Genomic DNA, 18,228 nt, shown 5'->3' with positions numbered 1-18,228 from the left:
CATAGGGCAGTTGAAAACTCACTGCTGAGCTCAGAAATGATTTTCTGGATATGTGCAGAGAAATACCTACAGGAAATGATGTCAATTATGAGCTGGATAAATTCATTTTCCAAACCAGGTAATTATGAACTTTGGCAACACTGCCACTTACAGTAGCAACAGTACAACTCTGTGAGCCAAACCAGACATGTTTGCGCTAAGGTGATGAATGCTTAGTCTCTTAAGAGTGTCAGAAGCATGTTTCAGTGAAGCTACAAGGAAAACCCCCACCTTTCTTTTCTTTACAAAGTGTTTCCAGTTCTCAGTGATGGAGAACTTCAAACATGTAAGGATAGTGCTTAAAATTCTAAAAAGCAGAGAGGAATCTTAGAACATTCCCGGGAAACAAGAATGGATATTGGTATAAGAGATTGCTGTTTCTGCTACTATGGAGAGTGTTTTTGCATGTTCTAAACAAGTGTGGGGGAAAAGGAAGTCAACTCATTGACTTGTTGGTTTAGAACATCTGAATTTCTGATATCTCATACAATATCCTTGTGGAAACGCTGAATTGTCACCACATGTAGTTCTCTTCTTGGCTTCATTTCCACCCCGAACACATACAACAACTTGAAAATCTCCCAGCTCCTTTGTCCTGCCTCTTACTTGTCATAATTAACTGGATCAAGAGGCTGATAGGTGACTTTATAGCATTCTATTCGCTTTAGGAAATCATCCATCACATTCTCTCGGTTTCTCTCTGGGTAGTCAGGGCTGGAAACCTTCACTTCCTGATCAATAAAGAAAGTTGTTTCAAAAGTTAAGCAAACTGTATACATAAAAAGAAAAGAAAAAACACTAGTGAAACAAGTGTCTGACTGGCTGCTCCTGAAGCAGCGTGGCTCCAACACACATGATCCCTAAGCTTCCAAACAAAAAGATACTGTTTAAATGTCTGTCTCATCCTGGCACAGAAACAAAGGACAATACTAAATGAATAGTGCATTATTTGCTTTGGGAATAGATAGACTGGGCTGCCCTTTCTATTACCTTTCAATGCATGCTGTTTGCAAGCTTGTGCCAAAAATATGTTCCAAGGTCAATAATCTGATGACTTAATTTTAGCTTCCAAAGTCTTACATAACACGTAAATACATCCATTAGCCTTAAGTTACCATACCTAAACAAACACTATTTTCTTCAAGCTCTGCATATAAGGAAGTAGCCATTGCCTAAAGCTATTACTTACACAGCCATACCCACCCACCCACGCCACTGGAGTAAAATTATGGAGGTGGGGAAGTATATGATACATATAAACTTGATAAAAATACTTTTGAAATAGAAATAAGCAAACCCAACGATCACTAAGATGTTCTGGATTTATTTACTCACAAAGCCCAGAAATTATTTAAAAAGTGTCTTATATGGGGTCAAACCACCATTCCGCTGATCTCTAAGGCCAGGCCAAAAATCCCTCCTCTACATTTGCAGGGCCATTTCTCCCAGCTGGGTTTACTTCAGATATTGCAGCCTGGCTGGTGGAAAAATAACCTCAAGTGGGGAAATAACCTCAAGTGTTGGACCCCCTTTTCCAGGTGAGGGAAAGGGATTTCAACATTCTACAACTGCAGATAGCTTTTGTCATTAAAATCACATGCCATTTGAAAATTGGACTGATGAATCTGTAAAGACACACATTATCTTGTGTAACCTGACATCTAAGCATGACACTAAAATGCAGGTGTGCTGCAAGCAGGAAGTCTAACTGCGGTGCTGATAGCCAATTTACATGGTTACTCTGGCAAAGACCAGGGTCACCCCATTGTAACAAGTGTACTACATGACATGTGAAGGGCAATGTGACCATAAACATATGCAGACACATACCAGGGAACTCCAGACACAGTATAGAGTGGCCCTTTGAAAACTTGAAACAAGAGTCTTGGAACAGACAGTGTTGACAACAGCACTGTCTAATACTGCAATATAAAAAACAAAACCACTGAATGACCTTGGTCAGCTCTCATCAGGGCTGGCCCAAGACATTTTGGCACCTAAGGTGAACCACAAAATGGCATCCTCCTCCCCACCAGGGAAGAACAAGGGAGAAAATGTAAAGATCTACATCAAGATCTACTGCCCCTATGGATTCTGCCACCTGAGATGGTAGCCTCGCTTTACCCCATGGATGAGCCAGCCCCAGCTCTCATCGAGAACTAAGAGGAGCTCTTCAATATGTGCCATTATTTTGTTTGATATTTTTCAAGTGGTGTTCAAACTGGACTGAATCCAGATTCAACCCTCAAGACCAGATTTCTAGGGAGCTGCAGGGGGAATGAGGAACCTGTGAAAATTGCTGCCTACACCCTTTTCCCTGGTGGAAGCATTCCCCTGAACAGAGTTCCTCTCACAGGAAGTCTACATCCAATCTGCAGTATGCCTTTTCTGTGATGAATATCCACATAACACCGCCAAACCAGCAGGAAGAACAAATGCTGCATGAAATGTGGAGCTGGACTAAAACATCACAAAATGGTGGTCTCTCTCTAGCAACACTGAACTAATGCCATTTAAGTATTCTGTAACAAAGAAAATCTAAGTAGGCCAACCTCTGGAATATGTCAAATACTCACCAATATATTGGCAGCAATGACCTCTGGATCATCACAGACAGACTCCACAAAAAACACCTGCAAAAGGATTGGGGGTTGGAGGAGGAAAGATGCTTATTAAATTGCAGGTCCTCTACAGGCTACAGTCCCCTCAGCCTAATTTCAAAAGGCCTTGGTATGCAATCAGTTCCCACCGCCCACTGGAATTCTCCGCCACCAGCAGGCAGATCACTGGGTAGAGAGGAAGGTTGGGGAGAGAAAAGGGAGGGTCAGAAAAAAGGGGGGGAAAGAGGGTAGCAGAAGAGGAGAGGCAGAGGGAGGAAGTGATGCAAACAATGAAAGAGAGGAGGAGAGAGAAATGGGGTGGTCCAGCCACTTTTGCTCTGGCTTTGCCTGATATGGGCCCCCCACCTGAATGGGTTTTTACTTTCATTTAGATTTTGTATCTACAGCTGTCATCAGGCCCCTAAAATTTCTACTTCAGTAACAATAATTTAATAATCAGTAAGTCCTAATTTAGAAATTTAGATAATTCCTTCCCAATTAAAAAGAATCCAAAATGAGAGGTAACCTGCTCTGAGAACTTATTATACACCCACCCCTGCTCTAGCACACAATGATAGACAAGCTCATTTTTGACTTTGAACTGGGAACAAGCTTGTAATGAAGTCATCACCTTAAAAGAATTTTCTTTAGCAAAGGTCAAAATCATGTCCCGCCTCTCCCGAGTTGTGTTAGTTGCATCAAAGACCTTAAAGAGATAGACAAATGTGCCCATCAAACTTAGGTGTCCACGGAACATAAGAAGAATAGGCAGGTAGCATACAAATACACACATGCCTAGACAGCTTTAAATCTCAGCTAAACATTTAATAATGGATTGAATTCAAGTCCACCTCATAACAAAATCTCAAAGAACTCTACTGGACTCCACACCTTATTATTTTTAAATAGATAAGCTGGCAGAATCTCACTGCACATATGAAGCAGAACTTCCAGATCTTAATTACAACTCAAACCACATACTAAAATCTTTATTACATTTTTATCTGCTGCCTCTCCGAGAGCCTAGGGTGATACAACAAATATAAACATAGATAAAAACTCAAACTTAGGATAGATTGACATGGGGTAGGGACCCTGCTATCCAAGTAAGTGAGATTGGCGGGGACAAACGAGGAAGTTTTTTCCAGCTGTGGCTCCAATCTTTGGAACTTCTCACCTCTTGACACCTACAAGTCCAACACACTCCAATCTTTGCAGAAAGCAGTATTTGGAGACAGCCTTAATTATGTATTCAAACATTTGTCTAGTGCCCTTCATTAAATTTGATACTATGATGATTCACAGCAATAAAGCAATGAACATGTTGACACTGACCACAAATAAAATATCAGAAACTGTGCTTAAAAGGCCTGGGGGAGTAAAAACATTTTGCCTGGTACCTAAAAGATTACGTTGGGGTTGGACAAGTCCCCATTGAGAGCGAAATTCCATAACTAGGGCAGCCTAACCAAGAAAAGTCCTCTCTGTAGTTGAAGCTTCACTTCAATTTATCAGCCTGTGATGGGAGAGGTACTCAAAGAAGGGCATTAGCAGATGATCTTGGAGTCCAAGCAAGAACATCAGGAAGAACTAAATTAGACTAAATGACCCTTGGAATCCCTTCCAACTCTACAATTCTATGATTCTATGTGTCTAAGAGCTTTTTCTTTCTTCTTCTTCTTTTGCCCCGATGCCTTCCCCATGAAAACCCACTCTTTACTGCTGAAAACAGCTCCACACAAAAAAACCTGAATTGCTATTTGTTCCAATTCACTGCTAAAGAGCGGATTTTCCTGGAGAGAAAGCCATGAGAAATTACATCCTGCTATTAGATACGAGTAGATGTCTTCTGGGCTTGTGCCATAAACTCTAATTCATTTAGGGCCCACCTTGAGATCTTGGACACGCCATTAGCCCAGACATACATTGTGAGGCCAATTCTTAATTTCCCCTGTATGTATTTACGTGATGGAAGTGGTGCTCTTGTGTCTCGGTCCCGCCTGTGGTGGGTCCCAAACCACCAGCTGAAGGCCAATAATCTTGTGTGCACTTACAGCTATCTGGCCAGACTCCTCCATGAGATAAACTTTCACATCTTCAAGGGCCACCAAGGCACATTGTCTGCAAGATAATCATCATCATCATCATCAAGTAGGATGGTTTAAACCAAAGACGACATCAAACCAAACTACAGTGGTACCTCTAGTTACGAACTTAATTCATTCTGGAGGTCCGTTCTTAACCTGAAACTGTTCTTAACTAGGGATGATTTCCGTTCTCATCCTGGGGCAAAGTTCTCAACTCAAAGTAACTCTTCCAGGTTAGTGGAGTTTGTAACCTGAGGTGTTTGTAACTCGAGGTACCACTGTACTGGAAGTAGTGAGTCAGTGAAATATGTTATACAACAATAGCTTTCTCCCTGTTTATTTCCACTGAATCAGATATGGGGGTGGTGAAATGGGATGGGCTGCCCCTGGTACAGCAGGATAGTTTCTTCACATGCCCCTCTCTACCCTACTATTCTGCCCTTCCTTTTATTTATTTCTATCCCATGGGGATAACTTACTAAAAGTTGAATGATATCTTGGCTTCCCTATCTTCAAAGGTTTAAAAATAACATCTCCCTGTGTTTTGAGGTTAATTTTAGTGAATTACAAAACTAGCAACATAAATACTGAATTATGATTATCTGTTATTATTTAACAGCCACGCGTATTTTGAGAGATGCTGGCATTAACTTACTTTCGAATCCTCATGGCTTCTTCATTATCATGCCTGAAGAAATCATATGACTTGTATGATTGTACTGCTTCACGGCGGTAGACTCCTAAGTTAAATACTTCACAAAACGGAAATTCAGTTGTCAACATTCCATAATAAATAGTGTTACAGTACTAATAGCAGATGGAAATCTGGTATCTAAATGCCAGTCATCGAAATACCACTATTCATTCAGATTTTACCTTCACTCCCCTCCTCATGGGCCTCACTTAAAAAAGGAGATTAAGAAATTAAACACATGGCATCAATGCATATGTTTGTGATCTAAGTACAAATATTGCTGTACTACATGAATACCTCTGTTAATATTTTTAACCTATAAATGGTTATTTCCATTTTCCAAATGGGAAAACTGAATCACAAACACTATGCTTATAGAGGCCCACCAACTTGTTTGGGATTCTCAACCACCTAAAGACTCTGGGGATCGCAATAAGAAACTTTTTTCAAAAAAACAGAGCTGAAATTAGACTTCTAAAGCACCACTGAAACATATTTCTTTGCCTTGTACTGACACTGCCAAAAAGTAGAATACTGTGATACCATTGTTATTTAGCACTTGTTCAGAACAACCTTTCAATTATAGGAAGAAATAAAAAGATAACCGCATCTAGGCATAATCAATTAACCGGGACTGGATTAATGCAAGCTTCTAACTACCCACTTTCCCAGTCACTCGCAGCTGATCAGAAACTATTTACTGTATTGTTTTAACTGTGTAATAACTATTATATCTCATGCATAGAAATATAGAAAAACCTTTTGTAGGCACTCCAATCCAGTTGAGGTAGCGAGTTAATTTCTTGGACACATAGGTCTTGCCTCTTGCAGGGAGGCCAATCATTACAATCAGAGTAGGGGAATTGGTCATATAAGAGGCCCATGCTGCAAAGAAAGCAAAGACAGAATAGGTGACTTCTAAAAGACTGAAAAAGAAAAATGCTGGCAATAAGCCAAAGTAATGAAGGCTTCCCACAACTCCTTCTGCCCATACATCTGCCATAGACAAGGACACCGTGTTCTGCTCCCATAATCAATCAGCGGACTATGGCATGGTTGTATCAGGTGTTTGCTAATGAAGAAGGCTAACCAAGCAAAAAATAGCCACTGACTATGTGCCTCAAACTGAGCGTGTCACTCAGTTAAAAATATTTTCCAATTAAGCTGTGGGCTTTTCAAGGTTAACAGAAAAATGTCACGATCCCTCTTGAGAACACCAATGGAGCCAGCTTCCTTTCTGAACATGATGAATATAGATCTGAACAAAATTAAACTGGTCTTTTATTTGCTTTTTGTCTAAGATGCCAAATTTTCAAATATTCATGCTGCCCTCAAATGAATAGGAGCTGCGTATGATGCTTATAAAGAAATATATTATTTTTCTTCAGTAAAAGAATAGTTTACAGTTCATGGTAGATACCTGTACATGATTTGTATTTGGTACAGCAATGACCAAAAGCCTAACAAAACAGATGTCTGTGGAACCTTCCCAACACAATACTCTCTAGATGTCATTATTTTTAAATGCAAACTAAATAGAATTTCTCCCCATTTATAGCCCCAGCTTATGGAAGGACTAGTTTGGGGGTGGCTGCTGTAGCTACTACTCCAAGAAATCCTGGCTCCATTTCAGTCATCACCAACATTCTCAATTATTGTAGTGGATCCAGGATTAAATTGCATAACTGAACTTTTTACCAATGTGTGGCCATATCCATCTCTGACAGATATCATATGAGAGAAACCTGAAGCCACTTCATTACTGGCTTGCCTGGATCTCTTGAAATAAGATGGAACCCCTAAGCCTACCAATTTTACTAATGAGATAAATTCTCCTCTCAAATGTAATCTGGCAATAACCTAAACAAAATTTCTTTTTTATCCCAAGGTTAAAGGAAGTAGATTGTAACATAAAAATGGGTACAACCCATTCTGCAAGCCGGGCTGAAATAGATGGAAGTTGCAGATGAAGAAATCTCTATTTTTATGCAACTTGCTTTGTTTTCAGTGTGGCATCAGCAAAAGAAGTTCACTGGGTCTAGTGTCAAAAATAAGGAGACATGTAAAGATGAGCTAGGTCTGTCTGAGAGAAAGAACAATTTTAATAGCTTATCTCTACAAGAGTTAAATCACATTTTAGCTTCGGTGTGACAGTCCTGAAAGTACAAAACCACAGACAACAGCAATTTTCCAGATCAAAATTTTGTGTTGAAGTAATCGGGCAACTTATGCTGAAAAAGCAGCCAGGCTTCCTCAAGCTTGGCCCTCCAGATGTTTTTGGCCTACAACTCCCATGATCCCTAGCTAGCAGGACCAGTGATCAGGGATGATGGGAATTGTAGTCTCAAAATCAGGAAGGCTGAGTTTGAGGAAGCCTGCTCTACACTGATTGTCTGCTCAAACTGTCAGTCTACCATGACTAAACCCTACTAAGGGTCTGTCTGGCCTTAATTTTCAAAGAATAGCATTGTGAGTTGGGTGTCTGTGTGTCAGTCTGGATTATATCCTTGGATTCCTTCCAGACCTGTGAGCCTGTACCCAGTGAGGGTTACAATCTAGGAGAGGCTGCTGAACAGGTCAGACAAAATTTCTATGTAAGATAATGGCTTTAGCTGGCCACTTAAGTACTCTCATTGGCATGTCAAAGGGAATGAACTAGACTGCAATAGCTACAACTAAGTGATGGTGCTGTCCAGGGATGGAGGGTTGGCATTCTCTCCACTCCCCTCATCTGACTGGATGCCACTGTCATCTTAGGATGAAGAACAATAGTATGGTATGAAGTGCTGTGTGTGTGTGTGTTTAGCTGGTGCTGGAAGCTAGATGTATCTGTTCTGTCCTGGATCTGAAGCTGAATTTTGGGCTTCCCTGGAAGCCTAATGGAGAAGCAAGATATGGTGTGGTGTTAATGTTATATGAGCCCCTCCATCCTATACTCATATTGTATATAAGTGTAAATAAAACCATGTATCCTAAAGGCACCACAGTCTGCTGACCTTCATTCCGAGGAAATGAAGCCTTGTGTAAAGTGTAGGCACCCCCACAGTCTCTTGCTACTCAGAGATTAGGCTGGTGCACTACAGTAGTATAGGATTCAACCAATAAAGTAAGTCAGTGCCATTACAAAAATTTGAGGGATAGGGTTCAAGACAGAGTCCAAAAATTAAAATTAAAAAAAAATTGTCATGTCAGCAAAAACAAATTGTATGCAGGCTACTGTACTAGAACAATGCAACAAACCTAGCTATTACAGGCAGTGCTTTTTTCCTTTAAATATGTTTAGGAGTACTCTCAATTTTGACTCAAGAAGATCACCATTTTATAGTTCAAATAGGGAAAAATAAAAACAGTAAATGAACAAAAGTACAAAGATTCACAAAATGTTTAGGGTATACGTTCCCCCAGAAAAAAGCACTGATTATAGGAATACTACAGGGACTACAATCATACAGCCAGAGAGAAATATTTTGGAATGGGGTGCAGACAAGCAATTTCCTGGTGGTAGAGAGAGACTGGCAGTTGCATGTATATTTTCTGTAATCACAAGACTGCAAGAAGCCCTACCAGCGTAGAAGGAACTGAATGTAAGTTACCCTACTGACCTTCTGGACTTCACATTCATTTACTTATTCACCCTCTTCCCAGAGGATCTAAAACAAATAATGAGTTCTAAGAATATAGGTTAAAGGACCCTGGTACTGAGGTTGTTTATTCTTCATTAGCAAACTATCTCATGACTCTGTGACAGTTGTAGGAAGTCTCCTAGAAACTAGGGTCCTACAGCATACAACTAACCCTTTGGCAGACATTCTAAAAGTATACAGCTATTCAAAGTGGGGGAAGTGGTAGTAGTTTAGTCACTTTAACAGAAATGACACAAGTAGCTGTGGGCCAGGCTGACAGTAATTTATATAAGATTAATCCCATTATCAATTCCTTTAAAGTATTTCTATTCCAATTTTATTTTTATTCTGCCTTTCACAGAACTACACATATCAAAGTAACATGGTTCTCCCTCTTCTCTTTCCAGAGTTTTTTTTTCTCCTCAGAACAACCCCTGTGAAACAGGTGTGGCTAAAAGAAAGCTTGTCGCTATATATAATTTAGCTTGGTCTCATAACATCAAGGGTTGTGCCCCAGGGAATAATTCATCCCTATGTTTATCACTGTGATAAATTTGAAAGTTGGAGCACACCCACCCACACACCACTTTTCTTTCAGTATTTATATATGTGCTGCCCAGCAGAGCAAAGCATCACAAATACTCACAGCACTTTTTCTCCGAGAATCGCTGATTTGAAGGTTTGTTTTCTTGGTTGCAACCGTTGCTGTTTACCTGCTCCGGTACTGGAGCTGCATCCCCTGACATTGCTGCAAGGCACACACTTCCTCACTTTTGATCGCCAGCCTTCTTCTGGAAAACCAAAGGAGGAGTATTATGAAATGCTCAGCTCTCTGGCAGTAAAAGAACAACATGCACAAACAGCAATCTGTCCCTGATGTTCCTTCTAAGAGGGACTAAAGTGGGGCAGGGAAAAGCGGAAGCTACATTGAAGTTGCTAATCAAGGTCAAGAGATACTCATCCTACTATTATCAAATATGACATAAACTCCATAAAGAAGGAAAGTAGGAAAAGGTGTCATTCTCCCTGAAGAGACCTTTACAATCAGGAAATGGGTATTTGCACCCTATATAATCCTTAGCATCCTTCATTTGACAATTACATCATCATCTTTCTCTTTCTCTCTTTTTTGCAGAATTCCAATTGCTAAAGACCTTTCTAGGCTAGAGGGCATTACAGTGATCAGCCCAAAGCCAGCAGCAACACACACCGGCGATCCCAGACATGTAGCCGCGAATAACTGTTGACGAGGATTTATATCTGGAGTTAGAGCCCTCCTGTCAGTTCAGCAGCTGGAGCCTCAAAATCTCTTGCTCAAGCTCAAAGAGCCTTTGCTCCCGCCGGGCCCAACACACCTGCAGAATTTAGCACGCCGTCGCCGGGGACAGCAAGTCCAGCGTCCTGAGCACAGAACGGGAGCCGGTCCGGCAGCTCCAAAGCAGAAATGCAGATTGAGAAAGAGCCCGCCCGCCCCGCCTGCCCCCAAAGGCCAGTGAAGCCAGGGCACTGCAGTGCATCCGAAACCTCAGCAGCAGGTATCCAGGTGCATCCTATTTTACCTTCCAGACGCCGAGAGGGAAAAAGAGGCCGGCTCTGTGAAGATGCGGAAATGAAGACGGCCAACCGGCAGCGCCGGCTACGAGGTGCGAATTCAGTAAGTGACGCAAAGAAACGCAGAAAGAGGGAAACGGAAAAAAACAGTGGCAAAAGGAGGGTTATCGTACACTTGCGTATGATCACAAGGGTATTTCTCAAGGGTGGTGGTGTATTTAACGATGTGCATGAAATTACATAAGCCCTGTACATCCATCATATTTCTTGGGTGTTGCATCACACTCAATGCGTGCACACGTTCGCGGACTGAGTTTGAAAAGCAACCCGTCCACGGGGGGACGACAGGTAACCGCGGGCAGGAAACTTATCCAGAGGGCTGGTGGCACTTATAATGAGCCAAATGTAATGCAGCAAACGGTTCGGGACCCACGCCGCAAACGCATGTGCAAAGAGGCTCCGCGTAGCAGCGGCTCCTGTTACAAAACAATGTGGGGGAAAGGGAGCGCAGAAAGCCGCCGCCGAGACGAGGCATCTTAAGCCTCCGGGCTCAGAGCCGCCTCTACCGCGCATGCGCGTGGAAGGAATGGCGTGGGAGTCGCCTAAGCCGGATGTTTTCAAGCGATCTTTGGCTGGGAGCTCGCCCCCGAATCTGATTGGTTGCCCCGGTGCCGTGCACGTTGGTTCGATGGGGGAAAGGGACCAATAGGAAGTCTGAGGAAGGAGACGCGAGGGCTGCCGGTAGCCGCCGCCATTTTGCTGTTGGGGGGCTCTGAAACCCGGCAGCCGCCGCCGGTACAACTCTGGAACATCAGGCGGCGAGATGTTGCGGCTGCGCTGTAAAGCCCGGAGCGGTTCCTATCCGCTTCCCGGACTCACGGCGCACTCCCGCCTGCGCGAGCTCCAGGCCGCGATCGCTACCCTCACCGGGGTCCCCGTCAAGGCCCAGCGCCTGCTGCTCGGTTTCCCCCCGCTCGGCCTCGACCTCAGCGACGAGGAGCGGCGCCTCGGGGAGCTCGGCATCCACTCTGGTAGGCCTCTTCAGATGGGAATTTTTTTTGGGGTGTCTTAGCTTCCTCCTGAGAAGCCGGGGGGTGTCTCTCGAAACTCCTCCTGGCCCTGTACGATGTGTGGTAGTGTCGCCTGCTGTTGTGTAGCTGGACGAAGGGTCAGTTCACGAGTAGCCTTGGGATATGCGTCCTCGCAAAGTGGCATTCAGAGGCATCTCACACCGGAACTGGGAACACAGGGTAGGTAGGCAGGCATCGCAACCAACAGTTACTGGTATTATTCTACTCCGCGAATTCGTCTGTTCCCCTTTTTAAAGGCTTCCAAGTTGGTTGCCATCACCACACTTTTCAAAGGTAAGATCTAAGGTGGTGAGCGGATCCAATTATGTCCAACACTGATTAAAAGCAGCCTGTAATAGTAACATAGGTTGGGATATTCGTTCAGTTTTTTGGCCAGTTAGAATGGATGTATCTATCCTTCCTCCCCAACCTGGCGCCCTCTTGGGTGTTTCAAGCAGTTCCCTCCAGCCCAGCCACATGACCAATGGTAAGAGATGATGGAGACATAGTCCAGTAACATCTGGAGGGCACCAGTCATTTCCTTTTCTGCCAGCTGGTAAGGAAGGGACAAGCCTGATTTCAGTTGGTGCAGCTGAATGAGTGTTTTCGCAAATGATTTTAGAATGCAATCCTGTGTTCCTTGGAAGTGTGTCCCAGAGGCTATAGGATAGAATGGATCTACCCCTTTAGTGTTGGGAAAGGAGACCTGATGTCAGAGTCTCCTTTTTTGTTTCTTCCTCCTCAGGTGTCTTGGCCCAAACAGTGTTGGAGCTCCAACATGGTGGGGCAAAAAGGGGGTGTTCTAGGAAGCTGCAAGGATCCAAAGCTATCTATGTCCCCAAGTCCACATACAGTGAGGAGGAAGTTTAGACACACTCCAAAAATTGCCAAAATACGTTGCTTCCCTTTCTTTACTTTTGCTTCTGATTATTACAACAGGAAACGGATAGGAATGCAGGAGTGCCCTTGCTTCCGCTCCACTGGGTTTACGTCCTATATAGCTTAGAATAAAGCAGTTCAATTGTCTTCCATGTTCTGCTCTTACCTGCCCCCTTTAGTATCAGCAGCCTAAGAGGAATAGTTCTATCCAGCAATAATATTAGGCTGTCTTCTTAAAAAGTTGTAGTTAACAAAAGATGAGTGGTGCAACATTTCTTTGGAGGGAAACTACACATTGCAAAATATTTCTGAAGCACAGCATGTATTCAATCACATAACAGGAAATATTGAAACAATGACACAGATGTTTTGACATCCTATAATTGTCTAAAATTGGCTGGGTGTTGGTTGTTACTACCCAATAATTAAATTTCAGATTTTTGCTATTAGTATTAGTATTGAATATTCTCAGCCTACCCTGATGCACAAGAGGATTAGTGTAGTTTCTCATCTATTTAAAATGGGGAATATGCTATCTCTCTCTTTTTTCTCTTTTTTGTGTGTATAAATCTTGTTCAGGAATAGGTTGTAATTCCAAAAACACACTTAATGTGTCATAAAACTCAGTGAGATGTAGTTCTGTATGCACAATAATCCTGTTGACATCTGAAGAAAACTTTCAGGAATTGTTGACAGTTGAATTTTAAAGCTATTTCTAGAAGCTCTACAATGAAATTTTGAGTTTTCTGATTTCTGCATTTAGCCACCAGGAAATCATGCTGGCAGTAAAATCTAAATCTTACCTACATATTCATGACCAGTTTTTTAAATCCTTTACCTGAGTGTCAGAGTACTTAATATATTTCCTCAGTAACCATTTCAGCCTACAGACTATTATTTCCCTATTAGATAATGTCGGGGAGGGGGCATCTGAAAGATTAATTCATGGTCGACTGAGACTCAGTAGGGAGGGACTTGTAGTTCATGCTCTTAATTGTTGCAGTAAACTATACCTTTATTTCTTTGTTCTGTTTTTCTTGACAGGTGATACACTAATAGTTGAAGAAGATGCAGCCAAGCCCAAGACTGAGTCACCCATAGTTACAAAACGGACTGTTCCTAATTCAGTCAGGGAAGCACTCCCTGTGCTTGCTCGGAAGGTTGTTCCAGCAGATAACTCATGTCTCTTTACCAGTATATACTATGTGGTAGAAGGTGGGGTTTATGACCCAGGATGTGCCCCAGAGATGAGAAATCTTATAGCTCAGATAGTAGCAAGTGATCCAGAATCCTATAGTGAGGCAGTACTAGGGAAAACTAACCAGGAATACTGTGAATGGATCAGAAGAGAAGATACATGGGGAGGTGCAATTGAGGTTTCCATTTTGTCTAAATTCTATCAATGTGAAATTTGTGTAGTGGACACTCAGACAGTTAGAATTGATCGTTTTGGGGAAGATGCTGGCTATGCCAAACGGGTTCTTTTAATTTATGATGGTATTCACTATGATCCACTTGAGCGTAAAATTCCCAACTCAGATATTCCACCCCAGACAATTTTTTCAGCATCTGATGACATTGTCCTTGCACAGGCTTTGGAGTTAGCAGATGAAGCCAGAAGAAAAAGACAGTTTACTGACGTAAACCGGTTTACATTGAGATGTATGGTGTGTCAGAAAGGATTAACAGGGCAAGTGGAAGCCAGAGAACATGCCAAGGAGACTGGGCACACCAACTTTGGAGAAGTGTGAATTTTCTGTGGGGTTGGTTATATCTACTACCTCACGGAACAAGAACAAGCCTCCAGGTTTTTAAATAAGCTGTATGTAATCAAATGAATCCATTATAAGCTTGAAAGACCTAAATTTAATTATGGCTGATGCGCACAGGTTTGCTGTGGTTAGTTTGAGAAGTTTACAAGCGTGTATGTGTGTCATTTTCCAACTGGCTTGGAGTGTTCTTTTGCATGTCTAAGAGAACTAGAGACAACTATTGATACCAACTGCTCTTGAAAGAATCTGAAGAGCTGATGCAGGAATTCCTCTGTGACACAACTGGTTATGCACTCACTACTGTAGCTAGCTAGGCTTGCATATAAGATTTTAGAATCACTGATGGAATAAAAATGTCAGCTTGGTTACAGAGTTTTTGATTATACAATCTAATGAAGAGTTTAAGTTAGTTTCCATTCAAATTTGGTAAGATTACTTGTGTGTCTCAGCTTTGTTCATGCAAAATGTGTGTATTTGTTTAACTAAAGGCAGATAAGCTACACAGTTGCCTCTTCAATATAGGAATCCCAAAGTTGGTTTATTTCAAATCACTGAACAAGCATACCATGTTTGCGTAAGTGAAGCTGTCGTGATAAAGGGCTTCAGCTTGGAGGTTTAGTCTTCAGCTGTCTTAGATAGTGAAAAGCTACCAATAAGACCACATTTCCTTAGTACTTAATATATTGGTGCCCATTAATTACATTTTAAACTGTTGTTGCCTGCTTGGAGGCTTACGTGCATTACGTGCATGGCACGTTCTTCAAAATTAATGAAATTCCAACATTCCAAGCAATACAAATAAAAGTTTTTTAAAACAACAGATACATCATATACTCAAAGTGCATTGGGGGGATATTTCATGCCCCCTCCCAAATTGCCACATGTTTATTTGCTTAAAGTGGAACTTTTGGGGCCAAATTCCAAGTAAGTCTGCCTCTTTTTCTGGTTTCTAAATATGGCAGTGCTGGATTTTGCTAACTGCTGATTGTCTCCTCTTGAAACATGTCCAAGAAAGATGAACCTCAAACATGTACCTGCTTTATGATGTGAACTGAGGGGTTAGCATGTTTATATAATCTGTCAATTGGGATTGGTGCTTCTCACCAATAGTGGTAGTTCTTGATCTATATCCAGTACCACAATTTGGTGACTTGCTAGTTATACATTTGTGGTTGCCATTATTAATATGACAGCAAGTGCTCCTATACTGTGATCCAACTCTTATTATATCGCATGGTTAAGTGCCACAGTCTTCTTGCTGCTGAGGCCTTTAAGTGGGTAACGTATCACTGGTTAGTGTAAGCTATTTTGTACATGGGCTCTTGGCGTTGGGTCTTGAAACTGCTTCAGTATTTGGGTTGTACCTGGTATCTAAATAACTTTGATCACTTTAATGCTTCTGTCTTCTTTAATTATGAATAGTTAATAGTTTGGTTTACATGTACATTTTTTATTTTTAGTAGAAACCAGGTCATTAATAGATTGCAGAACACCCACATTTACCCCTGGGCTAATTTAATTTCAGTTTAAGTTAGAACTTTTTTTTTAAAGGCAAGGATCTTTTTAAAGGCATTTTTTTTAGATCCAGTAGGTACACTTGTTAGGACTAAGAATCTTATTTTCCTATAATTAAAGGCCTGGATATTTATAAAAGTCCCCCAACTCATCCATAGTTAAGTGGGAAAATAAATGGTTGGAATGTGGATAGAATCAGTAGACAAGAGTGTAGCATGAGCCTTGGAGTTGCAAGGAGCCAGTGCTAGCAGCCTACTATGGGTTTACATTATGCTGGGATCAGCCATAAATGCCAATTTCAGCACAGCATAAAGTTGTCCAACATAAACAGGTTGAGGCTTATTCCATGACAGAGTCAGTGGCATCAATCCCGCCCAGAGTCTAATATTTGATTGGTATTGGAATGAGATTGCAGCTGACATGCACTACTGACGTGTTGCACTACAATGTTGACATGGCTGTTTGTGCTTTCAGCTGTCTGTGCTGTTGGTTTGGGGTGCTAGACCTTAACATTATGCTTTTACCTTTTGAAGGGATCTTTACATTCACTACATATGTTTTTTAGCTATTTTGCTATACTTCTACATTATTTCCGTTTGGAAACATTGAAACGTTTGTGTTCATCCAGTTATAGGTGCTCAGAATGGTTGATGAAAACAGATTTGTTTTGGCCAGGTGATGTTAGTTTTAAGTTCCATTTATAGCAAAGGGAAAAGTTAGAATGAAATACTTCCACTGCTTTCAACAAAGCTTGCACTACAATTCTGTGCATGGCTACTCAGAACGAAGTCTGACTGTGTCTAGTGGTGCTTTACTCCCAGAAAAATGCATAGGATTGCACCCTAGCTCATAACTAACTAGCTGGGTCAGGCTAGTGCAGATACTACATAGAATTGTCCTGTGATATTTTGACAGAAGCCTTAATTGGACAGGCCAAGTACAGTAGGGCTATGCTTCAGGAAGACACTTCCAATTTTTCCTTGGCTGAAGGAAGCAAAGGTGTAAATACAGTCGTACCTCGGAATTTGAACATAATCCATTCTGGAAGTCAGTTTGACTTCCGAAACATTCGTCTTCCAAAGTGCGGCTTCTGATAGGAAGCTCCTGCAGCCAATCGGAAGCTGTGGAAGCCCTGTCAGACATTCGGCTTCCAAAAGAACGTTCGAAAACTGGAACACTCACTTCTGGTTTTCGATCGTTTGGGAGCCGGAACGTTTGACTCCCAAGGCGTTCGGGAGCCGAGGTACAACTGTAATTCCAATTAATGTGTTTTAGGCTTTGCTTGATTGTGTCTTAAGTAGCGCATATGAAGAGTGAAGCCAATGAAACAGATGGATTTTAAATAAGTAATATTGGTACTGATGTTGACTTTCAAGTCAGACTGACTAAGAGTGCAGCACACACATACCTAGGAGTGAGTCTAATTGAACTTGTGGGTTTTACTTCTGAGTAGATATGCCTAGCGTTGCACTGTGAAACTAATTTAATTTTTTAAAATAGTTCTGTTTTAAGTCTCTTCCAGTAACTTTTTACAAGCCTGTGCATATAGGTCTAAAATGTGTGGAAGAATAGAGGAAATAAATATGTGACACATTTTACACAAAATACTTGAGCTGGCCTAACACCAGGCCTAAAGCCATGTACTTTGAAGAAGTTTGCATTAAAATCAGTAGGACCTCCAATTGAATGCACCATATTTTTCGCTCTATAAGACGCACCAGACCATAAGACGCACCTAGTTTTTGGAGGAGGAAAACAATATTCTGAATCTCAGAAGCCAGAACAGCAAGAGGGATCGTTGTGCAGCAAAAGCAACGATCCCTCTTGCTGTTCTGGCTTCTGGGATAGCTGTGCACCCTGTATTCGCTCCATAAGACGCACACACATTTCCCCTTACTTTTTGGGAGGGAAAAAGTGAGTCTTATAGAGCAAAAATACGGTATTTGAAATAAGATACAAAAGCTGTGATCTGAAAGTACTGATTTGAGTGAAATTCACTTGAATCCTTGTGGTCCTTTAGCTCAGAGTAAATTTATATTCCCATATTTGTTCACTTAAGGCTCATCCACACTTCTGATTGCCCCAGGAAAACCTGCTGTTTACTGCTGAATCGAAGCAAACATCAGTCAGGTTTTCTGTGGATTAACGTTTGCTTCAACTTAGCACTAAACAGTGGATTTTCTGGGGGAAAGGGGGGTCGGGCAAAGGCAGAACCTCTTGAGGTGAGCCTTGACTGTCTCAGACTGTTGGTAGGCTATTACTTTGTCCTCAGTTTGGCTGGTTGAGAAATTAGTAATGTTCACAACAGTGGTGTGAAGGTGACCTATTGTTTGCATGGACAAAGATTCCCTAGGTCATTAGTTTTGTATATCTTTTCCTAGTAAATGTTAATTTTGGA

General features: G+C 41.7%; 2 protein-coding genes across 8 annotated transcripts in view; one reads left to right on the top strand and one right to left on the bottom strand.

Moving 5' to 3' along the window:
- PFKFB2 (6-phosphofructo-2-kinase/fructose-2,6-biphosphatase 2) overlaps nucleotides 1-11,105 on the bottom strand; it is a 32,633-nt gene extending 21,528 nt beyond the window's left edge. For 3 of the 7 annotated variants that reach the window (XM_053393418.1, XM_053393419.1, XM_053393417.1), the window contains exons 1-8: nucleotides 10,603-11,104; nucleotides 9,690-9,834; nucleotides 6,180-6,305; nucleotides 5,382-5,478; nucleotides 4,694-4,760; nucleotides 3,271-3,345; nucleotides 2,616-2,672; nucleotides 646-770 (exon numbers count right to left, since the gene is read on the bottom strand). In XM_053393418.1, the coding sequence (XP_053249393.1) occupies nucleotides 646-770; nucleotides 2,616-2,672; nucleotides 3,271-3,345; nucleotides 4,694-4,760; nucleotides 5,382-5,478; nucleotides 6,180-6,305; nucleotides 9,690-9,789 (647 nt within the window). In that variant the 5' untranslated portion in view covers nucleotides 9,790-9,834; nucleotides 10,603-11,104. The other 4 variants (XM_053393414.1, XM_053393420.1, XM_053393416.1 and 1 more) reach the window with 4 other exon arrangements.
- Nucleotides 11,106-11,306: 201 nt separating this feature from the next.
- Nucleotides 11,307-14,687, top strand: YOD1 (YOD1 deubiquitinase). Its single transcript, XM_053393440.1, has 2 exons — nucleotides 11,307-11,625; nucleotides 13,588-14,687. The coding sequence occupies exons 1-2, from the start codon at nucleotides 11,418-11,420 to the stop codon at nucleotides 14,292-14,294; spliced, it is 915 nt and encodes a 304-aa protein (XP_053249415.1). The 5' UTR covers nucleotides 11,307-11,417; the 3' UTR covers nucleotides 14,295-14,687.
- The last annotated feature ends 3,541 nt before the right edge of the window (nucleotides 14,688-18,228 follow it).

Source organism: Podarcis raffonei, chromosome 6 (genome assembly GCF_027172205.1).
Source record: "Podarcis raffonei isolate rPodRaf1 chromosome 6, rPodRaf1.pri, whole genome shotgun sequence".
NCBI lineage: Eukaryota > Metazoa > Chordata > Lepidosauria > Squamata > Lacertidae > Podarcis > Podarcis raffonei.
This window is presented reverse-complemented; position numbering and strand designations above follow the sequence as displayed.